We start from the raw sequence: 25,516 nt of genomic DNA, 5'->3' as shown, positions 1-25,516 counted from the left end.
CTAGTCCTTGGATGTTACTCCCTATGCGCGGCAAATGGAGGGGACTAGGAGGAGAAGGGAAAAAGGGCTTTTCTGTTGTCCACTCAAGGGTTTTGGGGGGGGGGGGGGGGGGGGGGGGGTTCATTCCCCATGTCTTCATACAGAGGGTCTGAGTGTTCAGACCTCTGGGACTTGTCCGGTTTCTAACATCTAAGGAATGGAGGGAAGTAGCCTATTGTGGTGTGCTGTTACCAAGCAACAACAGAGCAGCAATCGTTCATCTTATTTAAGAATAACAACCGAGAGAGCCTGTATAGAGTGAGACAACGATAAATGTGCCTTCGCGTAACATTTTCCCTATGGATTTTACCAAACAATGTTTGTTGGCTGAATGCTTAGCCGTTGTTAATGAGGGTTTTTCTTCTAATGTGAACTTGGGGGCTAAGTGAGTTTAAACAGAGTCGGAGCTAAACGTAAGCTAAAGCTTGCAGTTACACCACGTCACAAGATTTAAAGTGAAATATACATAGTGCAGCCAAAAGCAGCCACAACATGGTCAAAGAGAAGATTCTTTTGTCTGTAAGAAGAAACTGTATCTTCATAGTTGCATGGAGGCTGTTGTTGAGATGTGCTATGTGTGCGTGTTGTACAACATGCATCTCTGTGAGGCAGAGTTTATTTAACTGTAGTACACACACATACAGGAGAAAAAGGCCTCTGTCATATTATACATGCACTGTTAACTTAGTGGCATCCCGCATTTTTTTTTTTTTTCAATTCAAGATGAAATCATTGATTTTAGGGTCTCCCTCCCCGTTAATTAACCAGACATTTTCAAACGGTGCCAAATAACAGCTATGGTTTTAAACTGTTTTCAGCACCCCTACACGCTCCGTCTACTGCTGACACAGCCACGTGCAACACTTTCCAACTCATTTAGCATTTGGTTCTGTTGACTTCACGGCTGTATTTTGGTTGATATCACTACAGTGGACATTTGTTCGAGGTTCAGAAAGTGTAGCGACACACAGAAGTATGGCAGATATACTGGAATGATGGTAGGATCTGGATGTTGGCAACACAGTGGGGCTTATTCTCAAGGATAAAAGCACAAATGATTTGTTCAGTGCAAAGACTGAATGAAATGAATATTGTCAATAGAAGGCTATGATTTTTTTTTTTTTTTTTTTTAGAAATATGTTCCATGACTTTTCTGGAGTATATGTAAAATTTCACAGTTTCATCATGATCTTTCCGAAATATATATATATATATATTTTTTGGTACACGCTCACCATTACTTCTGTCAAGCATCTCTTTTTTACTCATAACTGGATTACTTTCCATTGTTTGATTTCCGCTTTCTCACAGCGATAGACTCCAGATCATTTTGAAACAGACTGTTTCAAACTCACTTCTGAACGGTGCTTCAGTCAGAAGCCCCCGTGGCTCTTGTCCCATCAATAAAAATGATCACTACGCAGCATGGCAGAATTTTTTATAGACTAATTTTCACCTTATGCAATAAACCTGTCAGTGTCGGTGCATTTACACCGACCAGTCAATATCAGAGGCGGATCGGTCATGTGATATATTACCTACGTTTTTGCTCCAACCATTTGCTGTCCCACGATTAACTACAGGTAAATAATGGATGTTAAAACCACTGCGTTGGACTGCGTCTGCCAAATGGAATGCAAGGTGGAGAATGTCTTTTCATTTCAGCGAGCAAGGTGACAGATAAAATACATGCATGTTGGTAAATAAACTGGACGTACAAAAGCTGATAAAAGCCTGTGGAGAAGGGGTCGGTTGGGGGTGGGGCTAGCCATATTGCGCTACAGCAGTGATGTTCATGATACAGCGTGTGAAGTAATACTCTCATGCTCATATTCATATAGCCACTCCTCTTTCGGTCCTCTCTCGTGTTTAAATCTGGCTGCATTTACAGGCCTGAAATGATATATAATCTGGGATTTCTGACTAATCTCTCGGGAGGCTCACATGGCACAGTGACTAGCGCGGCTGTTCCTTGTCACACTTATGCCTCTCAGGCTGGTTCTCCATACCGTTTATGGTTCATGAGCAGCTCCCGATGCAGGTCCTGGTGGCTTTTTGAGGCTTTCACTGGATTAGGGAGCTTTTTAGGCTTGATGAGATCATCGTCCCCCTCCATGTAATCTGGCTGAGGGGCGTAGCTTGCCACCGGGAGCGGCTCTCTGTAACCATAAGGGTCTTGACGACCATCCTGCCTTGGCTGTTCCCACTGGATATCTGCATAAGCTGATGCTACAGAGAGAGAGAGAGAGAGAAAGAGAGAGAGAGAGAGAGAGAGAGAAAGAGAGAGAGAGAGAGAAAGAATTGAAAATCTTTATTTATACTATATATAAATACATATGTATGCATGTATGTATGTATATATGTATGTATATATGTATGTATGTGTGTGTGTGTGTGTGTGTGTGTGTGTGTGTGTGTGTGTGTGTGCGCGCGCGTGCGTGCGTGCGTGTGTGTAAATCTATGACATCAAAACTGACATCAAGAAACATGCGAAATTTCCATATTCTAATACGTATATTTCTATGTGAATTGCCATAAACACTGCAGTTCCTCATCTTATCCCAACAGGAGAGTTTGCTCCTGTAAGGTAGGAGGTGAACCGCTGGACACTCCAGTCTGTTTCTCCTCATCTTCGTCCCAGGGAAGTTTTATATCTCCACTTCCTGTCTGCTTCACCCAACAATTTCAAAAAAATGATAATTATACCAGTATTTTAATATAGAAGCACGTTCCTTTCAAAGACCAAAAATAGCCGTCTGGCCTTGAGAACGTTTTTGTATATAGAAGCAGAGTCGGGGATGATTTTCCTTGAGGTCATCATCATCATGACTGCAGCCACTCCTTGGTCTGCCCTTTTCTGAAGAGAAAGGGCTGAAGAGGACCTGATCTTTGTCTGGGTGATAGTGGAAAAAGATCAGATGTCATAAGCTCTAAAGCCAATGGGCTGAACAATGCCAGGCTTTCTTAAGAGGAACCAGACCCTTTTCCCTCTATTCAATATTAAAATAGGAAGTCCACAGCCTCTTTGCCTCCCAATCATGGCACGAGAGTAGATGATGATGGATGAGAAAATCTGCAGAGATTCCTTCATGTTTGAAGCCTTCTGTCCCTGTAGGACTTATATGATATATGAGATGCACGGAGTTGCATGCACCGTGTTGCATTTTTGAGGTATTTAGAAGTGTATGCCGTTGATGAAGGCGCACTGATGGATCAAGAGATTTGAGCTGTCAAAATCGCAGAACGCGATTTGTACTCCTGTCCACTGTTATGTATTAATAAAGAATTCATTAACAGTAGGTCAAAGGTAGACATTGTAGTTTTGCACGATCAAGTTGGTCTCATAGGCCTTTTGGGGGGCTGTTGGACGGTATTTGAGAGTGTTTACTGTAGCCGTAGAAACCACAATTCATGAGCGAACTGGGCCGCTTCATTTGGGTGAGGATTATAAAGGCATTATTAATCAGTGAGCAGAGACGGACTGTCTCCAGGCTGGAAGAGTACGATTGGGATTTTCCTATGTGCTCACTGGGAGAGGCTAAACAGCATTGCTTTTTTTTTATTGAGGGAGAGTATGGTAATGTCAGCTAAATGTAATTACAATGTTTCACTAAAGTGGACTCTAAAGGTTTTTTCAGGTGCTGTTGTCTGAAAGCAGCTTATCCTATCACACTGATCTGTGCATGTGTGTGTGTGTGTGTGTGTGTACATGCAAATATGTGTACGTGCCTACATATTTGTGTATGCATGTATGTACAGCTGTCAGACATTAAGAGAGAGAGAGAGAGAGAGAGAGAGAGAGAGATTGCACCATTTTGTTATGCAATAGAGCTGGAGAAGATTGGGAGGATGGGGGACTAATATGTGCGCTGGCACATCCTGTCACAGGACACAGCAGCGAGACCAAACTGCATCTGTTAGTCTGTCATAGGATCTTTTCTCTTATTGATCCAATATCAGTGACATGGTGGATGGTGGATTGTCTTGCTCCGTGGTCACAGCGAGCTTTTTTTTTTTTTTTTTCTTTTTGTCTGGGTTGAAACTTGATATCATTCTATTTTATTTGGATAATGCATTTCATAGCATCCCTCTTGACCTTTGAAGTCTTTCTATGCAGAGAGTGAAGGGAATCATTGATCTAGGTCTCTTTGTGTGAGGAATACAGTCTAGTTCCCAGAATACTGTTTTGTACAATAATCAGAGAGCAATATATATGTGTGTGTGTGTGTGTGTGTGTGTGTGTATGTATACGTATGTATGTATGTGTATACGTTTGGCTGATTAATACATTTACACAGCTCTGTAGAGGGCCACAAATACCAGAAAACAGCCTGAGTTGTTGGATGTTTTACAGTGGGGACCTCCATAAGGTTTGAAATGATGACAGAAGCCTAGAGCTGCATGATATGATGACTGAAAGCTTGAACTGCATGTTTTCAGTTAGACAGATTCTTCTCGTTCTGCGACCCAGACCTTTCGAGAGTCTCTGGTGAGCTGTGGTTTGTTCTCAGCATGGATTGTATACAAACAGAACACAGGCCATCTCCATGACGACGGCAGCTTTCAGCGAAGATGCCCAGAGCTACCAGTCTCCCACGGGGCTGGGAGGGGGAGCTCTTTTCCCATGAATACTGACCCAGTGAACACCATGAAAATCAGACTTAGGTTTTTGGCAGGTCATTATCATTAAAAAAGCCCCAAGCATGCCAGGCTGCTCTTTAACCAGAATCTACTGAAAATACACACACACACACACCTATCTAAACAGACTAAAAAAAAAAAAAAGGAGTGTTCACCTACATGTTTTGAGCAAACAATATGAAAGAATGTATTTTGAAAGAAAAGCTTTTCTTGGAAGTTGCCTTCTTAGTATTCTTCAGTAGGTTCCACTGTATCTCACTGAGTCACTACAGCAGATTCAGTTAAAATGAAGCTGGTGGGTTGAGGGCATGTTTGTTTAAGAATCCGACACTCATTCTGTGCATAGTGACATCACATCCACTGATAACTCTTCAAACATGCTTAGAGCCATTTATTGGATCCTAGTTGGGGTCATAACACGCTTAGAGCAGTTTATTGGATCCCGCTTGGTCTCATACCATGGACTGGACCTTGGTCATACTTTTCAACTAAAATAAACAACTCAGAAAGATACCATGGGTAAAAATCAAAACAGCACATTGTGAAAGATGGCTTTTTTTATCACACCTTGTGTCAAAACGGATGATGGAAAGCACAATTTTTTTCTCTATTCTCTGTCTCAACATATTGAAAACCTGTTAAGCAAACACGACCGTTGTGAACAGAACACCTTGAACTATGGACATAGATTAAAACGCTTAAGTTCTAAAATGTCCCGTGAAGAATTTGCTCATGTTTGAAGATTTATGACTGTCGTTCATGGATACACATTTCGGGTTACGTAAGAGAGTGAGAGGTGAAACTACACATGGGCAAAAACCAGAAGCTTTCACACTCGTCTTACTGGTTTCAGAAGTGAACTCCTTCAGTTCACACGACCTGTTCTGCGCTTAACAAATTTGCTGAGGGCACACGGAATGCCCCTTCCGTTCTCTCGAGCCAATTAGCAGACAGCCATTAAAGCTGGCATGAGATCATTATAAATGATGGGTTCTCATTCCTGCTGGAGGTATATCCGGTCTGTTCATTCAATTAACTGGACTGCGAGTTTGACCACGAAGCATGGCTTCCATCTCCCTTTAATTTTTCACTTAAAATGTCAGCATTTCGATTTAAAAGTATTGAAGCGTACGATTGAGAGGTCCATCTGTTAATCCTCTTTTCATAGAGTTTCTGAAGCTTTATTCCAATAAAACAAAAAAACAGATCAGTGATGAATTACATCTCTCTTTCATTAGTAACTGCATCTGTAGACATTATACCTTTCCTCTGTGTTGCAGAGTCTAGTAACAGCAAAATAAAAATCGACTTTTGTAGCTGTATCCTTGTTACTGGTCCTTGTATATTTCAAATAAAATAGATTTGACAGGGTTACTGAATCCACTGCTGTGGGCCTACTGTCTCTTTTTAGCACCAGCACACATTTTTCAAAAGCATAAAGTGATTAGCAAGTGCTTGTTTAGCAAAACCAAACATTTTAATGAGAGTCTGGAGCTGAAGCACAGGGCAAAGAGGCCACTGGAACAGACTGGAACTACCTTTAACATCTAGTATTTTGCTTCAATATGCAATCACATTTCGCACTCCTCTGTCAGCGTATAATCTCCCACTCTGGTCTTAGTCATGGTTGAGTTGGTTTTTGTTTTCTTACCTGACTTGACCAGTACTTCTCTGGGTCTGCCTGGCTGACCTTCAGGGGAGAAGCTGTGGCCGAAACCCTGTGCCATGCTGCTTGTCTCTGTGCGGTGCCTCTGTCTGTGTCTCTGTCCCTGTGTCTGTGTCCCCAGCACACTCTGGGAACCTACATGTTTGTTCAAGGGCCAGTCCGAGAGTCTCTGCTTCACTCCTTACACATGCCTCACTGTCCCAGCAAGAGTAAACAGTCACATGACCCCTGGGTATTCTGCAGCCCCGCCCCCCCCCCTCCACCCTCTCTTTCACATTCCCTGTACTTCTCTCTCTCTTTTTCTCTCTGCCTCTCACTCTCTCTCTCTCTCTCTCTCTCTCTCTCTGTCTCCCTCTCTCTCTTTTCCTCTCTCTCTCTCTCTCTCATCCACAGGGGTCTGGGTCTGGCAGGATTAGCAGAGTGCTTAAGCTCCCCTGCCTAAAGCTCATACTAGCCATCAGTCAGTGAAGGGCTTTCATCCTCTGGAATGGCTTGCACACATGGGGCATTGAAAAAAGCATTCTGAGCTATTCAACAAAGCAATGAACCAAAAAAGAAAAAAAAAAAAAAACAAAAAACAAAAACCCATAAACAAATCGCCTTATGAGTGCCTTATGCTTCTTTTAGATTACATATGAAATATTGGACCAGAGCATGAACTTTATGATATCATGATCTCATCACCAAAATGATCCTCTCTTTTATGTAGGTTACTGATAAAAACTGTTAAAAGGATATGTACCAAGTGTGGTTTTAATTTTTCAGAAACAGTCAGGGACACTGTAGAAAGTGCCTTTCATATCATGTTTTTTTTTTTTCTCATGGTTTGTCTCACAGCCTCTAACACTTCCAAACGCTGTTTGCAAATAAGGTGCCGGTTTTCCTGGTGTGGCACTCGGAATTCCTCATTTTTCAGAGCAGAATCTTTTTCTTTTTTTTTTAACAGGGATTCTGTAACTATTTCTGATCAGGTTGTAGCGTGTTAAAACACAAGATCAGTTATGTACCGTGTGCAGGAGACTGGGCAGTAACAGATCAGTATTGTAATTCACAGGGGTCTGTTGTTTTGCTGCCTCTTTATTGTACTCTGATACTGAAACTTGAGCGAGCTGACTTACCTGCTCCATTCAGGTGCTTTCCGTTTTTCACACACTGCTGCTCGATGTTGTAGGCTTTCTGCTGAGAAAAGACAGACCAGACATGAGTGCATTACCTAAAAGAACATTCTCATCGCTCATGCCTGATAATCACTGTTCTACTGTCTCTGCTCTGCTGTCCTTTTATTGATTTTGAAGTAGACGACACTGGACATGCGGCTATAAAAAGATGGAGGACATTTTGTCTGCAGCTACATTTAGACTCAGTCCCCTCCTCCGCCTCCTCCTCTTCCTCCTCCTCCTCCTCCTCCTCCTCCTCCTCCTCCACCTCCTCTCCCTTCCCCTCACTGGGCCACCGTTCTTCTGTAGTCTGTACTTCACAGGATTGAATTCAATTGAAAGCTGGGCCCTCTCTGGATGTGCCTGTGAAGGAGTGAATAGATATTGTGCGCCTGTCTATGGTTGCTAGGAGAAGATTTCTCAGCCTTGGTGCTCGGACAAGGCCCTCACTGTCCTGTGTTCCCCCTGGCATTACTGAGGAGGGGTAAAGGGACTTTTGGTGAGTATAGAGGTGGGGGCAGTAGGGCATTTCTCTTAATCCACTGGTGGGACATGAGATGATTTCTGTCCTGTTAAGAGCCAGTGAGACAAGGAAGAATAGGGAGCATTGAGGAATTTTTTTTAAAACTTTAATGAATGATCTATTTTTCCTCAAGTCTCTGTGTTGAGATGATAAATTGTTCCTCGTGCACTCCTGTGTCAAAAAGACACTCAGAAAATGTGTCGAACAGAAAATGTGTCGAAAATGAATAATTCATTGGCATAATTGGGAACCATATCCTTCCATTACAAAATGTCGCCAGCCGCTGACGTTTATCAGATCTGGAAGATTCTAAACAAAGACCCACTGACACAGCGCTCCTGCATGAAGTTTAATAAAATTACTCGTGTTTTTCTTTAAAGGGATCAATGCTTCTCCTAATGTGAAATAATCAGGCTGTAAGAGGTACTACGATCAACAGAGACTTGTTCAGACTAAGAAGGAAAGCCTGTTCTAATCACAATAGAGTCAAGTGTAAATGAGCTTAGGCAGAGGGAAGGTCCATTCATATTTAGAGTGACTTTGCATTACACAGACTCCAGCTCTCTGTGTGATAACCATGGTAACTGTACTTGCTTTAATGAAGTCAAAATAAAATGCATATTGAATGCCACTTCTAAGGGATTCCTTATTATTAAACATAAACTTTTCAAACCTAATTCAGTTAAGCTGACCCAATGTAAAACACGCATAATACTATAAAATCTTTGATACGTAGCGCTTTTTTTTTAATTAAATAGTTCCTGCAATAGTAGGTTTCTGAAGTATGGGCCTTAATGTCTTAAACTGTATAATTGTAACTTTAATTCATGACAGTTTCAAAGCACTAACAAACAGTGTTATGTCAGTAGAGTATACAAAAATAACTCCAAGAATCAGGGCGGTCACACCATATAGGCAGCAACAGAAAAATAGCAGACTACAGGGACCTGCACTGTTCGCTGTTCATGAAAACAATGTTTGACCTCATGTCTGTGACAGTGGCAATCAAAGCTTCACTATGACAAGATCCCAGTGGAGGCCATGGCCAAGGCAATCTGGCCACTCCAAAGCCTGGAGATTTGACTGTGACCAGGGTTAGAACACAAAAGTCATTGCTGGAGGTGATCTGGAAGCCGTTGCCCACCTCCAGTGTCCTGTTACAAGCACTGGTCATCTGACCTTTCAGATCTGAAGGTTGTTTGATTTCCCTCATGTTTTATTAACCTTGCTGAGAAAGTGCCTTCGTGCCCTCAGACAACACCTTGGCGATATCATACTCCTACTAATAACCAGCGGACAAAAAGTTTTTTGTTTTTTTATATATGGATTTCCACCCTTGGTCTGCCTCTCTTGTTTCAGCTGGGAGCTCTCAGGTTTCCCTGACAACACAAACAATTAGCAGAGGCCAGGAAGGGGAGGGCTTGCCCGTGCTAATTACCCTCAGGGCAGACAGAGAGCATGGTCACACACCAACGCTTTGCTGTTCCGCGCTCAACCACACTGACCAACAAAGCCAAGAGTGGAACGTGAAAACATAATTTATAATCGACCTGTATCTGACAGGTTATCTATGTATCAATTACAAGGTGAACAGCATTCTCCCTGCTCCTCCAACCATTAACATGCTGTGAAAATTACGTTAATAAAAATGCTCCACAGGTATTCACTTTTAGGATTAAAACACATCTAACACAGAGAACAGGACATCAAGTTTCAGCAATGTAGCCCAAAGAACTGGTATCTGGTAAAAAAGCGAAGTGAAGGTGATTACCAAGCATAGGTCTGATTTAATAATGAGGCTGTTTTAACTGGTCTTTTTTAAGCAATAAACACATAAGAGCAAAATCAATCTTATTTATTGACATCTATTCAAGAGGAAAGACTCCCTGTTCTCTAAGCAGTTAGTTTACTTTTAAAAGCTCTTCTAAGAGCTAAAAGACCCTAAGGAAAGGATTGATTGAGTTGGCACTGTGGTCTCCTGATGGGATGAAAGAGGTAGTGATGTTTGGAGAAGCTCTTGGGTGCAGGCCAAATAAATGACAGAGGTATGTGTGTAGGACGCTGTTGGCATGCACAGGCCTTGTGCTGATGGAGTGACCTGCCTTGCCACACCTGCACACAGCCAAGGACAACACTGGTCACCAGCTGTTCCCAGCATCTGTGCCTACTCTGTACACACACACACCACACACACGCACACACACACATCGTGCGGAAGCCTTGCATTAACATCGCTCTGCTTCAGGTCCACCCAGCCAAAAGCTCTGTTTGGCACAGTAGGACACTCCCTCCAGGGCACTACGGAAATGTACTCCCTGGATTTGGGACATGTTCTACAGATGTTTTTTCAGGCTCTCTTAACAGACCCTTGGAGTCCTCGTAAACTACAAAGGGTTCTTTTGTTCTGCCGACAGGTTTCAAACAGGCACTGTTGACACTTATGTAATGAAATGGACTTGTTTTGCCTTTTTGCTTTTACCCCCCGAAGTCATTTCTAAATCCCACGGTGCTGCCGGTATAGCACAGTAAAGCAGAGAAACAGAGCTGTTCCTACTCCTAGTCAGCTAGTCAACATCTTGCACAGTTTGTTAAGAAGAAAAAAAAAAGTAGTGTTTACAACATCAACAGTCCTGTAGCAGTTCACAACATGCTGGTTTGTTTGCGTGTATATTAAATACAGCTTCTTACATGTACTTTAACATTTTATGTTTTATACACATTCATTAATATACAAGTAAAATATGCTGGTTCATGCAAGGCTTAGCGCATTCAGTACGGCTTATGATGATGCTGAAAAATCTTTTCAAATTACACACTCATGATCCTTTGGTAAAATGACAGAGAGATGTAAGTGCTGTAGTATCTGTCATGTTTTTGCTCATTCTGCCACCTAGTGGACTGCATGTTCAGTCCTTGAGTTTGAAGCTTTTTATAACGAGAGAGAGAGAGAGAGAGAGAGAGAGAGAGAGAGAGAGAGAGAGAATAACAGTCGACTGCACTATTGGCTGTGTGTCAAACAGTATATCATGCTATGTATACCACGCATGTACTATAACTGCTCAGTTCTGTGGGAGCCAGGACTGATGACACCACGGTCAATCAAATGATAAATTAAGAAACAGAAGAAAAAAAAAACAACAGGAGCGGATCTGGATTTTGGGGTCAGAGTTCAGCACCTGTAACATATGTGATATATGTGTAATATATATACAGCATATTTATGTGTGTGTGTGTGTGTGTGTGTGTGTGTGTGTGGTGTGTGTATGTATGTACATATATAATCAAAGCCTAGCGAAAACTGGATATTTCATATTCCTTTGGGCTTGGGAGTGATACATAAAATCTGTACGTCAGAATTGGCATTAGTCATCCCTGTGCAGCCCTCCTGAAGAAGAAACTGTTGATGTTGTATGAGGACTGATCTGTATTACTATCTGAACACTGAACTTAGGTAATCACTATGCTAAGAACCTCAGCTTTGCTAATCATCTGCTGCTTATCAAAAAAAAAAAAAAGAAAAAAAAAAGGAAAACCAAGAATAATTTCTACCGTATGAGAAATTTCTTTCCAAACAGAAAACAACAGAATGACTTGCAACAACTGAAATCCCCCTTGACAAATACTTATTCTGTTCAGGTGTGTGATTCAAAAAGAAGAATTTCAAATGGGACACCTCCATACACATTAAAACAAACACCATCTGTTCTAATGGAGGTGCAGCTGGGCCCTGTCTGTTTGTGTGAGGGTGAGTGAGGGCTGACTATTTAAGAGCAGGCAGCGAGTGGGACACTATCCAACTGTCAGGTATGAAATACCGAGTTTAGGTCTCCTCTCGCACACGGATCAACCTAGCTTCTATTCGTTTCACACAACAACAAGAAAGACACTCACAAGATTCTGAAAAATACGCAAGTGAGGTGACCCACGATTCAAACCATACTTTATAATGCTATTGGGTAAATCTGTGAGATCTGAAAAGGTCATAATTGTACATTTGTCCCGGGGGTATGTAGTGACACCATGACGGTGTTCTCAGAGTTTTTCTTATACAGGCGCAACAATCTCCTTGACTTTGGTGACCAAGCAGTCATGTTGTAGTTCTACATCCATATGACATCATGAGACTGTAGACTGATCATGTGTTTACTTGAGACTGGATCAGCGTGTTTATGAACGGCAGGATGTCTTGAATCCATGCTTAGATGGCCTAAAGTAAGGGCTTTGGGCAATCAGACATGCTACATTGACGGAGTGAATCCCTTGGACCGTACGGAGGTTGAGAATGATTATTATTATAGTGTGAGGGTTATTATTGCTTACTGAGTTTTTCATTAAAGAACTGACTGTTTAAACAACGAGAGCTTTGACTAAGGCCTCTTTATAACCATCAGGGCTAGTTAAGTTTGTTGAGGTATTTATAGGAGAGCCTATAGTTTATTCATACGTCAAACTAATGGGCATGTTTGACTAGAAACTTCATGAAAATTACATAAACATTGCCAGCCGTCCGTGTTCTTGCATTGATGTTATTTAAGACTCTGCGTAAGATTGTCTTTTTTCCTTGCTTTCTTTCTTTCCTTCTCCAGCTTGACATGCTGCTTGCTTGAGTTTCTCTCATTTGATGTATCCAGATGAATGCAGACGAGATACTGTCTTTCTCTGTCACCTTCAAGATGGCTAAACATAAACCTATATGTTGAAATGTCAAACATTTCTAAGAAAGCATCTGGAAGAGGTCAACAGTTTGACCCGAGGTTTAAAATGTAACTTCAGTCTTTGCCTGCCTTTCTATAACCCTAATCTTGCTTCACACTGTACATCAATCATATGAAAACAATGGCCACCTGACCAATTCTTTGTTGCCTTAAATTACTTCAAACGATATCTGCAATACATCTGCTTGCGGCTTGCTAAAATCAATGCCAGCCTTATTTAAAAAGGTTTTTACTTCATTTTAATCACATCAACAGTCAGTGAGTAGTTACAAATAGTCTCTTTTTATATGTAAAAGCACTGACTACACCAGCAGAACCAAGCCTTAAGCACAAATGGCCCATTAAAATGTTGCCTCTTGTTACAGAGCAGCTCAACGCTCTAATGGAGTGAAATCGGAGCTGTTCTTTGCTTCAGAGGAAGAATTCTGCAGAAGAGTTCCATGTGAGGGAGCACTGATGTGAACTCTCTTTTCTGAGGGTATAGCTAACTATGGACAGCTCTGATTACCCGTCTCTACAGGTCTCTGTTCAAGACAACTGGCCCATCTACTACAAAATCTGCCCCACTTTCCCTGGAATGCCAGCTCTTTCATTTGATCCAGGTCATGACAACATATCTGACCCTCCGCTATTCTCTCTCTCTCTCTCTCTCTCTCACACACACATGCACGTACGCTCTCTCTCTCTCTCTCTCTCTCTCTCTCTCTCTCTCTCCCTCTCCTTCTTTCTCTCTTTCTCCCCTCCTCCCTCACACACACACACACACACACACACACACACACACACAAAACAGAAACACTCTGCTCAAACCCCCTCCTCTTCTCTGCACAGGTATCATTTGGATACCATGTGTATTTTCAACTCAAAAACTGTTGAGAAGCACGTCTATCAAAGCTTCTCTTTTACTGAAATACCAGTAAACACTCTTCCCCAAGAACACAAACACACACACATAACAGAAGAGTAGAGACGACCTTCATAAGATGCACCTTCACATTTATCTAGTCCTGCCTCTCCCATGAGAGACAAACCAAAGAATGAGCACTCACAATTTTTACAGCAGAAAAAAGGTGTACAGGTAAAAAAAAAATAAACGAAACACTAAGTATCTTAAGAAGTCAAAGGGAGGTCAAGACGAACCAAAGTGTCTCAAGAGGGTATTACGGCCCAACCAGCTGCCAGAGCAGTTACAATAACCCCTTGTTGTAGATCCTACAAGTATCCGTGACTCTAACGGAAGAAGGAAACACCATTCTTTTCCGAGGAATTCTATCCTTCAGTGTTTTGTTGAGGATGGTGGAAGATGTTTTCTCAACATCTCTGTAGTATCTTCCAAACATGTCTTCCTGGGATAGGTTCTTGCGTCTAAGGCAGTCAATGCATATTGTTTACACTGTTTTCATGGTTTGCCCAGCGGATGGAAGCATTGCCATCCTGGATGAGACCACTCTCCTCAATCCAGAGATGCTTCACTGTAAGATGGAGGTGATCATTTGGAGGTGATTATTCTGAATGGTTGTGTTTTTATGAGCAATTGCTTTTCCTCCTAAGGGTAAAGTGCACCTAAATCATGTCTGGAAAATGCAACACACGCCATAACAGATCTGTCAGTAGATTTCACCATTGGAAACAAACACTCCAGCCTGTAGGTTTCTTTTCATGCAAACCACAGATACATATGTCGGCTAATTGGGAACCAGGTTCCGGTTCAGGTATGACTCAATGGGCCATTGCTTAATGCACCACTGAGTTTATTTTTCATACCACTTTACATGTAGACATGGTCTGTAAACACAAGCATAGAATCCAACTGTGATTCCAAATCTGTGAAGTTCTTGACAGACTGTTCTTTATGAAATTGCCTGCTCATGCCCAAGATTAATATTTGGAGTCAACTGATGCAGAGTTGCCTGTCTGTTTTTGCCCTGTACTATTGCAAGGACATCGCTGTCAAGGGGCATGTGCTTTTGATTACAGCTGATCCTAGTTGTTGATGTCTTTCCCTCAGACTTCACTGTCAATATTACCTAAGCCTAGATATAGGCAAAATGAACCAGGGGCCTTGACTGCCTCAGATCTATTGAAGTTGAAACTTGAATGTAACACGTTGACTAGGTCATCACATACTTTCTGTTGAACTAGAAACTTTGTTCTTTGAGAATACATGATTTCAAACTGCATTTCTCATGGATCACCTTCCATCAGCCAGAGCTTCAGACATTGAAACATGTTTTCCAAGGTGAATTCCTTAAATGATTAAAACCCTTGATTTCCTAACTCTAGATGTTCCAGAGGAGAAGGATCCATACAAAGAGTAGTCTTCATTGACTTTTTTTTTTTTTTTTTTTTGTACAACAACAATCCTACATTGCCTACATTGTATGATAACATGTGTGGTACACCATAAAAGGCTTTATATAGATTGCAGCTTTGTAACAATAAAGTAATGTAGAAGTAGAAGTTCTTGGCTGGAGTTTCCATCCTGCAGACGCTCTCTGTCTGATCACGAGTTCCCGCTGACACTCCATAGTCTTCATATCATTCCTATATAATTGCTTAAAATGATTCAAACGATTCAAATGCCCAGAAATAAACATCTCAGCTACTCTTCAGCATGAAACAATAACACGCTGAGCAGTCATCATCATGCACGTCTGTACTAAACATGTCCTCATTACCAGCCCTCATAGCTGAGTCTCTGACATCTCTTCCTCTAACCTGGTTAGCGAAGCCAGTAGGTGACTGCGCCTGTCCAGCAGTTTTATACATTACCTCAGGCATGATGGGATTGCTCAAGTGTTTACTATATTTTGGCAGATACCTGTGCATATGGCGACCACCTGCATTTTATAATAATGCAACGGCATCGGTTTTTGGAATTCACATCATTTGCATTGCATTCAGAGTTTTTTTCTTAAATGTATTGCCTATTGATGAGCTAAACACCTGTTGTTCGTGAGCTAAAAGCTTTCCGAGATGGGGTGATTATTTTTAGCTTGACTGTTGGATAATTTAGAAAGGATTTTCTCTGAATGCCCTGATCTGCCTCAGTAGGTCTTTGGAACAGGAGGGTTTTAACTCCACTTGACGTCCCTATTAAACAGGAGGGCCAATCACATGCCAACACCATGTTTTTTTCTGCTCTGAGATCTCAGGCTGTACAAGTACTGATCTAGGATGTTTTTATTCTCATTATCGGTGCAGCGGAGTCAAATGTTCTGCAGCCAAATCTATTCGTTCCCTTAGTGATTTGGAACTGTTTCTCAACCATGCTTAAAAAGCTATGGGAAACAAATGAGTTGAGTGAATCTAGAACTTGCAAACTCCCCCCCCCCCCCCCCCCCCCCCCCAAAAAAAAAACCCAAAACAGCTAACTAAGCAAACTAATCATATTCAATCGATGTTTCCCAATGTGTTCCAGCCTTCATCATTAATTTAGCTCAGTGCTGTCATACCTGGTCCAACTCATTAAGGCTCTGATAATCGTCTGGTGATTATCAAATGATGTGCCAGCAATGGAATGCTTAGGGCAGTCTGTATGAGGCCCCTGGGAACAGGTTGGAAAACAGCTTTGTACGATTTAGCAAAAACACGATAGTGCTTCAGTTCACTCTGATTTTGACAAAGACACACACACACACACACACACACACACACATCTGCCTGATTATGATCTTTTGAAGAAAAGAGAAATGGAAGGAAACTAAAGCCAAGTGTGTCTTTGTCCATTACCTCCCAGCTTGTTTGTTTTGTTTTGTTTTGTGTGTCTGTGTGTGTGTGAAAGTGTGTACAGAGGGTGTTGTACGGTGAGAGCTGGTAACAAATATAGAGAGGATTAACATGAGTATTCTTATGGTGCCAAGCAGGCAGGCAAATTGGCAGCAGTGGCAAAACTACAACTTTTTTTTCTTTTTACATGCTCTGACATTTCAAGACTTTCACTGAAAGCCTCCCACCCACACCTCAGTGTGACCTCCAAAAGAAAAAAAAAAACCTTGGAAAAACCTGAAGATGCCAGAGCTGAACATATTCCTCAGTTTTCTTAAGTTGCTGCCAAAGTTTCTGTAACGTAAAGATTTGCTTGGATCTGACTCACTGATTCAAAGCTAAATTTGTGAAGTCTGCCTGTAAACGGAAGGGGAGGGGCTTCACCGCCACTGGCCTGGAACTAACTCTCTACGTGCCTGATGGATGTGGAAAGTCATTGCAAAAATAATCTGTTGGATACCAGCATTGGTATGCGTTGAGCCGGGTAGGAGCTATAGAGAAGAAATCTCTGATGTTTAAATTATGAAATCCGATACAACTCCCAAAGGTGATGAGATGCTGATCATATATCGTGTAATCCTACAGTAACCGGCTGTCAGCTGTCAGTCTCAGATCTGAATGCTGACTGTGATCCACACCCACACACACACCCTCTGCACACAAGTCCCCGCCCCATATTTCAAATATTTGTGAATGTAACTGGTTGAATACCCTTTTTGCTTATTCAATAGCTAACAATGAGTTCTCTAGTTAATCAGAAACCTTAGGGCATTTGTGGAATTTACAGTGACTGCTAACGTTTTGTTCAGAGTTATTAAAAATTGCAATGAGAAATGACTGGGATATGAAATAATGTATTATTCTAGATTATTGAATAAAATAACAAATAAGATCTAAAAGTATTTTTGGTTGTCTTGATAATTCAGTTTTGATACATCATTTTTGCAAAAAATATTTCCATAAACAGGTTTGTATAGAAAATTAAGGACAGAAGCACTTGTCCAACTTTTTTTAAACTATCATAAATGCATGACACAAACACCAACTTCCTTTTGTGTTTACATTTCATGCAGCTAAACAGGCCCAGTTATTGACACAGTCGAAAAATGACATACTTATGGTGGTGACAAATAGCCTAAAGTTTCTAATGTGCATAAATAAGTTTCCAAGCTCAATCTTAACTTACTTTCTTTCCATAAGATGCCCCCATGTTCTCTAGCGTGCAACTCTGTTTGCTTTTTCCACCCCAGTCAGGTGCGCTTTTCGTTAAATCTCAATTTCCAGAGTTTTCCCTGCGTTCCAAACACTGCTCCAGGGCAAGGCTCTCCCGGATGATTGTGTCTGTGTCCACCCTCACTGCAGGAGGGAGGGGAGAAAGGAGAAATGATCCTCCTCGCGCTCCCTGGCACCTGGACAACAGAGGGGTATTCCAGAAGGGGGCTCGTCCAGTCAGATATTTATGGAGACAACACCATCAGAGCAAGGTTTTCAGCCTGACAAAATGGTCCAGCTTAAGAAAAGGAGACCTTTAGTTGTGGATTCATCCCGAGTCGGGCTGCAAAGAGACAATGGTTGAAAGAAGTGGAAAAAGAGAGGAATGCGACAGGGCAGGAGAAGGAAGTAATACAGTAAACTGTATGAAACTGTATGAAACTACGTACCTATCTGAGTAACAGCAGACTCTTCATAGCCACCTGTTCATAGCTTGCTCCCCACTCCTAAAGGATTTAGCACAAGCAGTAAGATTATGCTAATTGGTAGTGACAGATTAGGAAGCCTAAGAGAGCAAACAGTGAACTGGCCTGGGGATTGCATGTCAGTGTGTCGAGTCACTGAGGCTGGACATCACCGGTCAGCTGGGAGCTTAGTAAGGATGGGGGAATGGTCTCTCATGGCTGGGAATTGTCCAGAGCTTGGTTGGCACCAAGGCATTCAAAAGAACAGGTCCTGGTCTGGGAATCCGGGGCTGCGAAGGAGCAACTGCCACCAAACGGGCACGTGGCCCAGACGTATGACATCACAGAAGGCTAGAGGGCTTAGGCAACCCACAGAGCGCTGTAAGCTCTGGCACTTACACCATCAAACAAATAATGCCATTGTTCTTGACCTCTGCCTATCAAAGAAACTACTATCAAAATATTTAATTTTTTTTTTTTTTTTGTATCTTTTTCTGTTTGCTGGATGAACAGAAAATCCCAGTTTGGGGCTGGCCCAGTGATTAAACGTTACAGGAATGTGACTGTGAAGCTGATAAAACCAAAACACTGTTTGTTCAACAGCTAAATGAACATATTTTCTGTGTCTATTTTAGCGACACTGTTTGCTGGAGATCAATTTTTAAAACACTTTGTTATGATTCAGAAAAATATGAATATGAACAGAAGTTATGGATTAAGTGTTTCATAGCGAAATTAAACAGGTTCTATATACAGTAAATGTTTGTTTTGTCATTCTTTGTACGTCAACAAGTAAAAAAAAAAAAAAAAAAAAATCTTTCATATCTATCATAAAATATGCATTAAATATCTATGGCAACTTACAGCAGGAAGGAGAGACCTGAGCTTCTGCTATTCTTTGTGAAAAAATAGAGCTTATGTCAAAATAGGTCGATTTCTCTGATCTGTTTTTGTCTGTTGACTATTTCACTGTCAGTTAAACATGAACACTGATACATTTACTTTTCTTCAATGTTTTACTTCTTTACTTTTTCATCTGATCTTTGTCAAATAAAATCACACAGATACCTTTCACTCTGTACCACCAAAGCTTTCAGACCTGGAGTTGTGTTCACTGTCTACTTCTTTCCCAGGTGTTGGGCTTTACTTTACTTTACTTTAAGCTTAAGACTTTATATGAAAACTCTGCTGAAAACTTCATGAAGCCTCTCTTATGAGCTGAAGATGTGGGAATGGATAAGGCTGAATCACAGCATTCTGATCTCTCAGACTGCCATGTTCTGAGCTGTCTCAAATCTGTTGTGTGCTGATGGTCCAGTGGATTCATATGATGTGAGTGATTGATCTTGGTCCAAGCATGATACAATTATCTCTAGTTAAGCATAATATAATTATGTCTAGTCATTGTACTGAAGTTAAAAAATAAACAAAACCCCCAAAACAAACATAAACAAACAACAACAACAACAACAACAACAACAAACATTACAAGTTTGCTTCAGCGTGTGATTTTTAAATATCAAAGGGAAATGTTTTTGAGCATTCATCTACAAGCTAGATGCATTCTCAAACCCAGCAGGCTCTTACGGTTACGGAACGTACCCTGTACATCCTTGGAATGTTTGTAGTTGCTTGGCTTCTGAAACCTAGATGGTGAATTCATAACATGTTATTCCCATATTGACTGGTTGACCAGGCGCAAATGGTATGTCTGCAGTAGGTTCAAGAGGCCTTAAAAACTGAACTGTGGTTTTGCTGGAGGTACTAGTTTTTGCATCAGAATTATGAATGACAAGCACCCCATGATACACTATGCTTTAAATAGTAGGCCTATATTAAAAACAGATTGGATATCAGTGTTGTGTTAAAAGCATATTATTAAAAGAATAACTCTCCGAAGCATCACCAGAAAATCCTAAAATACAGAGGTAATACTGATGATGTGTTGTTTTAGAAAGCTGATGTTTACAGCTTCATCTCCCCTCTCATATCCATGGTATCATTATCACAGAGTCATTTATCTGGCTGATCTAATTTAGCTTTTCCGAACTAATTATCTATATAATGGCATTAGCATTTTGAGCTAGCAGTCTCTGGGTCCACTGTGAACTCTCTGTTATGCTTCATCACTCTGCTGCTGCCAAAAATGTCCCACCGGTTCATGTAGGAAACAGCTTTTTTTTAAAATTTCTTTTATAATACTGCATATTAGAATACATTACAGGACACTGTCCTGCAGAGAACACAAAAGCTAATAGCTGGTTAAAAAGAAATAAATGACAGGCTTGGTGTAATTAATTCAGTCGATCTGTTTTGTCCTGATTATTTGATGTAACTAACGACTATTTGAATCTTTTTTTATCAGTGTGGCTGTGCACGCCACGTACAGTACTGTGAAAAATAAAATACAAATTAAAATCAAAATTACAGAATCGTATGTTGCCTCCTTTATAATAACAGGTTGTTTGGAGACATTTAACTAGATTGAAGGAATGAATTTAAGGAAATTTGACTGTCAAGCAGTAGGATAGGCATAGAGAACCAGTTACAAAAACCCCAAACCAAACAACAACGACAACAACAACAATGACAAAACACAGAAATCTTGACCCAGCACTCATTGTGCCATTGGTTTTTATGCAACCATTTCTTTTTTTTAAATATACATGAAAAAGACTTGGTTGAATAAACGGCTTTAGGGAACAGCTGGTCTGATAAAAGACAAAATTTGTATCTGGTGAGTTTGTGCTGCCACCTTCTGGAGCAGGCAAATGGTCATCTTTAACATACCCCACTATGTCATACATAAACTTCCATTACCTATAATTGGTATCTGATTCTATTCTATGATATTCTAAGTAGATATTGCTTAAAAAATAATGAGGCCAAAGAGGTTCTTAACTCTATGGGTGTTCTATCTGAAAGCTATTACAGATACCAGCCTCCTACTTCACCAGCATGCCCTGGGCTATCTGATCCTCTTCCTTTTATAATCTTCATCCCTACATTTCATAAAATTAGGTTCAGGAAGGTGTTTAAGAGTTTAATTGTCATGTCTTGTTCACAGCTGTCTATCAAAGTAAATCCCGGCTTGCTGTGCATTTGCTGAAATATTCTTAAATGAACTCCAAATTGATAAACTGAACTAACTTTCTTTTTTTTCTTTTTCTTTTTTTTTTTCTGGGCATCTTCATGAAATGAGGTATCCCAGGTTGCCATGCCAAATAGAGAGAAATCAGAAACCTTGATGAAGATAAAAAAAAAAAAAAGGCTTAAAACATGCCTGGACTGAAATCTGTAATGGTCAAATCTAAAAGATGATTGGATAAATAAATTCACAGAGAAGAACCAAACTCTCACAGTGTCATTAAAGGTGGATTTAGCCTGCTTTGCCTTTTAATTAGTTTTGTACAATTAACTCTCTCATCCGCTGTTTCTGTATTCTGTGATCATAAGGAGAAGAACCTCATGTGTCATCTGGCAATACAAAAGGAAATTAAAAAACAGATTAATAACAAACATGGATTTACCATTGACTAACAATTTAGTCAAGAAACACACTGTGTAATTAAGGGACAAATGTATATTTGAAACTCGGAGAACCTATGAGTTTCAGTCGAATTAAACGCTGGAAGGATTTTGTACTCAGAGAGTTCCAATGGTGAAACGAATGTTTGTTTCCTAATGATTGTTTCCTATCAAACAAAGCGAAGGTGAGTCAGTTAAAAATGATGGAGCAGCACGTACCTCCACTCTCCTGCTAGTGGATTTTAATCTGACTCACTCTTTAGTTCAGCTCGACAGAAAACAATCATTAGTGGCAGCTTGGCGAGAAAGACAATGGGCTCTCACAGGTTTTTCCTTTGATTGTTTGCGACGTTCTGTCTTCAACCGTAAGGGACCACAGTCAAAGACCAATATACTGGACCTGACTGATCTGCAGTATCAAAAGATTAATTAGGGAGTAAAACTTTAGATCCTTGCCTACTTAACTCTATATTTCAGAGAAGGTAGTGTTTTTTTTCCCCCTCAGTGTAGTGCTTTGTATATAGTGTTAGATTTATGTGATCCTGGACTGTATATATATATATATTAATAAATATGCATTCACGAATGCTCCAGAGAGCATATATGTGGACATGCATACACAGATGGACTGTGAGTATTACAAACCAACTTTAATATTTTATAATTGTCATAAATGTATTCAGTGATTTTGTTGCTGATCATAAAAGGCGGTTTCTGTGATGGTGTTTGTTAACCCTCAAATAGAGATGAATGGCTCAGATACAGTGGAGGCAGATTAAATGAATTTCACCATTCATACATTCGTACTATACTCCCTTCCCTCATTACATACTAAAAGTTCTCTTAATGCTTCAGACAATTCAAATGGAGCCCTTCTCAGATTAAACTTCATCGGCGACTGAGTTATTAATTTCATCTGTCACAAAGGACCTCTCGTGCTTTCTCTCTGTCAAAATTCTCTCTCTCTCTCTCTCTCTCTCTCTCTCTCTCCCCATCTGGCCACGCCTGTGTGTTTTTTAGACGAGGTTTTTTTGAAATGAAGGAGACGAATAGTCTCGGGCGACTGCCAGCACATGGCCCTTTGTGGAGAGGCAGGCTTTGCAGATGGAGCCCCCCTGCCAGGAGCAGTCATTCGCAGGGTTGAAGCTCTCATCCATGGCTTTCTCTCTAACTCATTAGGTGTATTTACAGAGCTGTCGCACTCCATAATTAGCTCTACTGAGTCTTTGTGCTGCTGATGAGGACAGAAACATGGTGTTTCTCTCTCTCTCTCTCTCTCTCTCTCTGATCCCTCTGCGATGTTAAGATGCCTTTTTTCTTTGTTTTGTCTTTAGGGAGCTGAGTTTGAGTGTAGCTCAAGTCCTATTTTTAAAGGGCCCACAGACAACATCCTTTATTTTAATTGCATCAGAAAAAAAAGATGCACACACACAAACACACACACACATATACACACACACAGATTTCATTTCCACAGACACACAGAAACATTCTGTCGGAAACACAGATTCAGTTTAGTTATTGTGTTTACTGTCACGTTTAAACTTTTTAGTCTAGTTTGGTTTATCTCCTTTCTCTGAAATAAAGCAATGCATGTAACTGTCACATTTATACTGGTGGATTGTTGATTGTGGAGTCTGGTGAAAAGCAGGACATCATAGTATTGCTAACGCTTCAGATGGTCATAAAAACCTGAGAAGATGTCTAAACCTCTTTCTGGTCAAAGATTCCAGAAAGCTCAATCTGGAATCAATACAACCTTAAGATCTCAGCAAGAAAAGTGGTCAGTTTAAAATGACGTCCTCAGATGTTTATAATACTTGTCATTCAATGGTGTTATGAGGGCGTATTCACGCTTAAGAAGAATGCAAATCATGCCATTAAATTGGCTTATTGAAATGAGATACACTCGTTTTCAGTCTTTTGAGGTCTCTAGATGAAACTGATAGTTCAAGAACAGGTCACTTAGCGGAAGGGCAATCTTTCTCCTTTTTTCGCTTACCATTCTGTTTATCGCACGTGGCATATCAAACAGTGTTTTCATTACTCTCAAACAGATGCCTCTAACTATCTGATACTGAACGTTTGTTTATATGGTCAGTGATGTTGCACAGAACCCCCCCCCCCCCCCCACATCAAATAACAGCATTTCTTTAGAGACTACAACAGTGTAATTCCTATCCTCAAGGTTTTTTCGCTCTTTTGAGCGGACCACGGAGAATAATGCTGGTCGTACGTCTGTCAAGGGAGCAAGGTTAAGGTTATATTTACGCCGGGGAAGGAAAAAAGGGATGATTTCTTGTCATTGTCAGACATAAAGGAGTGAAAGTCTCATATGCTTTAATGTATACCCCGTTGCTTGCAGGCGTTAAAACAACATTTCCTGAGATATGTTTGTGTTTGCATTTTTCATTTCAGTTGCCATGTAAGACCCTCGACCCACAAATAACATCCACCTCATACCCTCGCTTTCAACATATCCTTCATTTGCTTCTAATATTTGTCTTACAAACAAGGCTCCGGGGCACGGGTGAATGCGAAACGCAAATGTGAGGGCTTTAAATGGCTTCGAGGCCTTTTAAGAAATCTCACACGCCGAGGTATCACAGAGGAACCGCGTTCGCTGAATCCCAGCTACGTGTCTGCTCTCTGTGATGACTGTTGAAATAATCAGATCTCAGAAGGCCTGGTTGTGTCTTTTGACCTGTGCTGTTATAGAAGCTGTCTGTAAAGCCCCGTGGAACCGATCTGAGACGTAAAGGCGCCTGTGAAATCACAACACCACAAAGAGCGTTCTGACCTCGGTTCATGTTGAACTGCATTTAAACTTAATTGGTAAGAATGAATAGTGTATCTGCATGCATGTACACATATAAATACACATACAAGGGTGGATACACACACACATACACACACACACACACACACACACACTTTGACAACCACAGACTGCATTTACGTCAACCATCTTCATTCATGCCATATCGGTGTGGTAGTTACTACTATTACAGTCTAATTTATTTTTCAGACACTTTCTGTTTTCGCATCATTTTCAACTCTCAGGGGGTTAAGGCAAGGACAACAATGACTTGGCAGTTTTTGAACCGAACTTGGTGAGGCCTGTTGACATAGTTACGGTGGGTGTGGTCCGGGGCATTTGTCTGCCCCCGTCACCCTTAACGGAGATAAAGTGAGGAGTTACAAATGCATGGATATTTCCCCCTTTTCCCTCACTTTTTTTCCCCTCCGCCCTCAAAACGCTCACTAAGTCCCCCTGCAGAACAGAATAATCCTGTTAGCTCAGAATGGGAATCAGCTTAAGTGAAAAGTTGGGATTACTTAAATAGGGATAATAAATAAAGAGCTTTTTTTTTTTTCTCTCTCTCACTAAGCATATGGGTGACATATGAACTAGAGACACACTGTCTTTAAGATGTTCTCAGTACGTGTTCTGAGTTTCACATTTTCTAGCAAAGTCCATAGACCCGCTGGGACTTTACCTTATCGCTTGGGTCCAGTGCTTATTCATTTGATGATGTGACAAAAATGTATATGTGTTTATGACATACGCACGCACCTATGCATACATTTTCCAAAATGTAGGATTGGGTTAAAATAATGGATTGAAATAGACAAAAGAACACAAACAACAAAACCAAAAAAAGCAACAACAACAACAACAACAACAAAACAGCCCCAAATGTGCTAATAAATGCAAATGGTTCATTTAGTGATAGAAGCCCTTTCCATAGACCAGTGGACCCTGTCTGACAAATCAGTTCCCCTGAAATGTTTGACTCGAA

At 40.8% G+C, this 25,516-nt stretch overlaps 1 protein-coding gene across 1 annotated transcript in view; it reads right to left on the bottom strand.

Annotated features, from left to right (window-relative positions):
• The window catches only part of si:ch211-236d3.4 (protein FAM107B), an 11,112-nt gene extending 4,601 nt beyond the window's left edge, over positions 1–6,511 (bottom strand). The window contains exons 1-2 of the mRNA XM_030777233.1: positions 6,332–6,511; positions 2,049–2,268 (exon numbers count right to left, since the gene is read on the bottom strand). Of these exons, the coding sequence (XP_030633093.1) occupies positions 2,049–2,268; positions 6,332–6,407 (296 nt within the window). The 5' untranslated portion in view covers positions 6,408–6,511. The remainder of the gene's footprint in view (positions 1–2,048; positions 2,269–6,331) is intronic.
• Positions 6,512–25,516: the final 19,005 nt, after the last annotated feature.

The sequence above is a fragment of the Chanos chanos genome, chromosome 6 (assembly GCF_902362185.1).
Source record: "Chanos chanos chromosome 6, fChaCha1.1, whole genome shotgun sequence".
NCBI lineage: Eukaryota > Metazoa > Chordata > Actinopteri > Gonorynchiformes > Chanidae > Chanos > Chanos chanos.
This window is presented reverse-complemented; position numbering and strand designations above follow the sequence as displayed.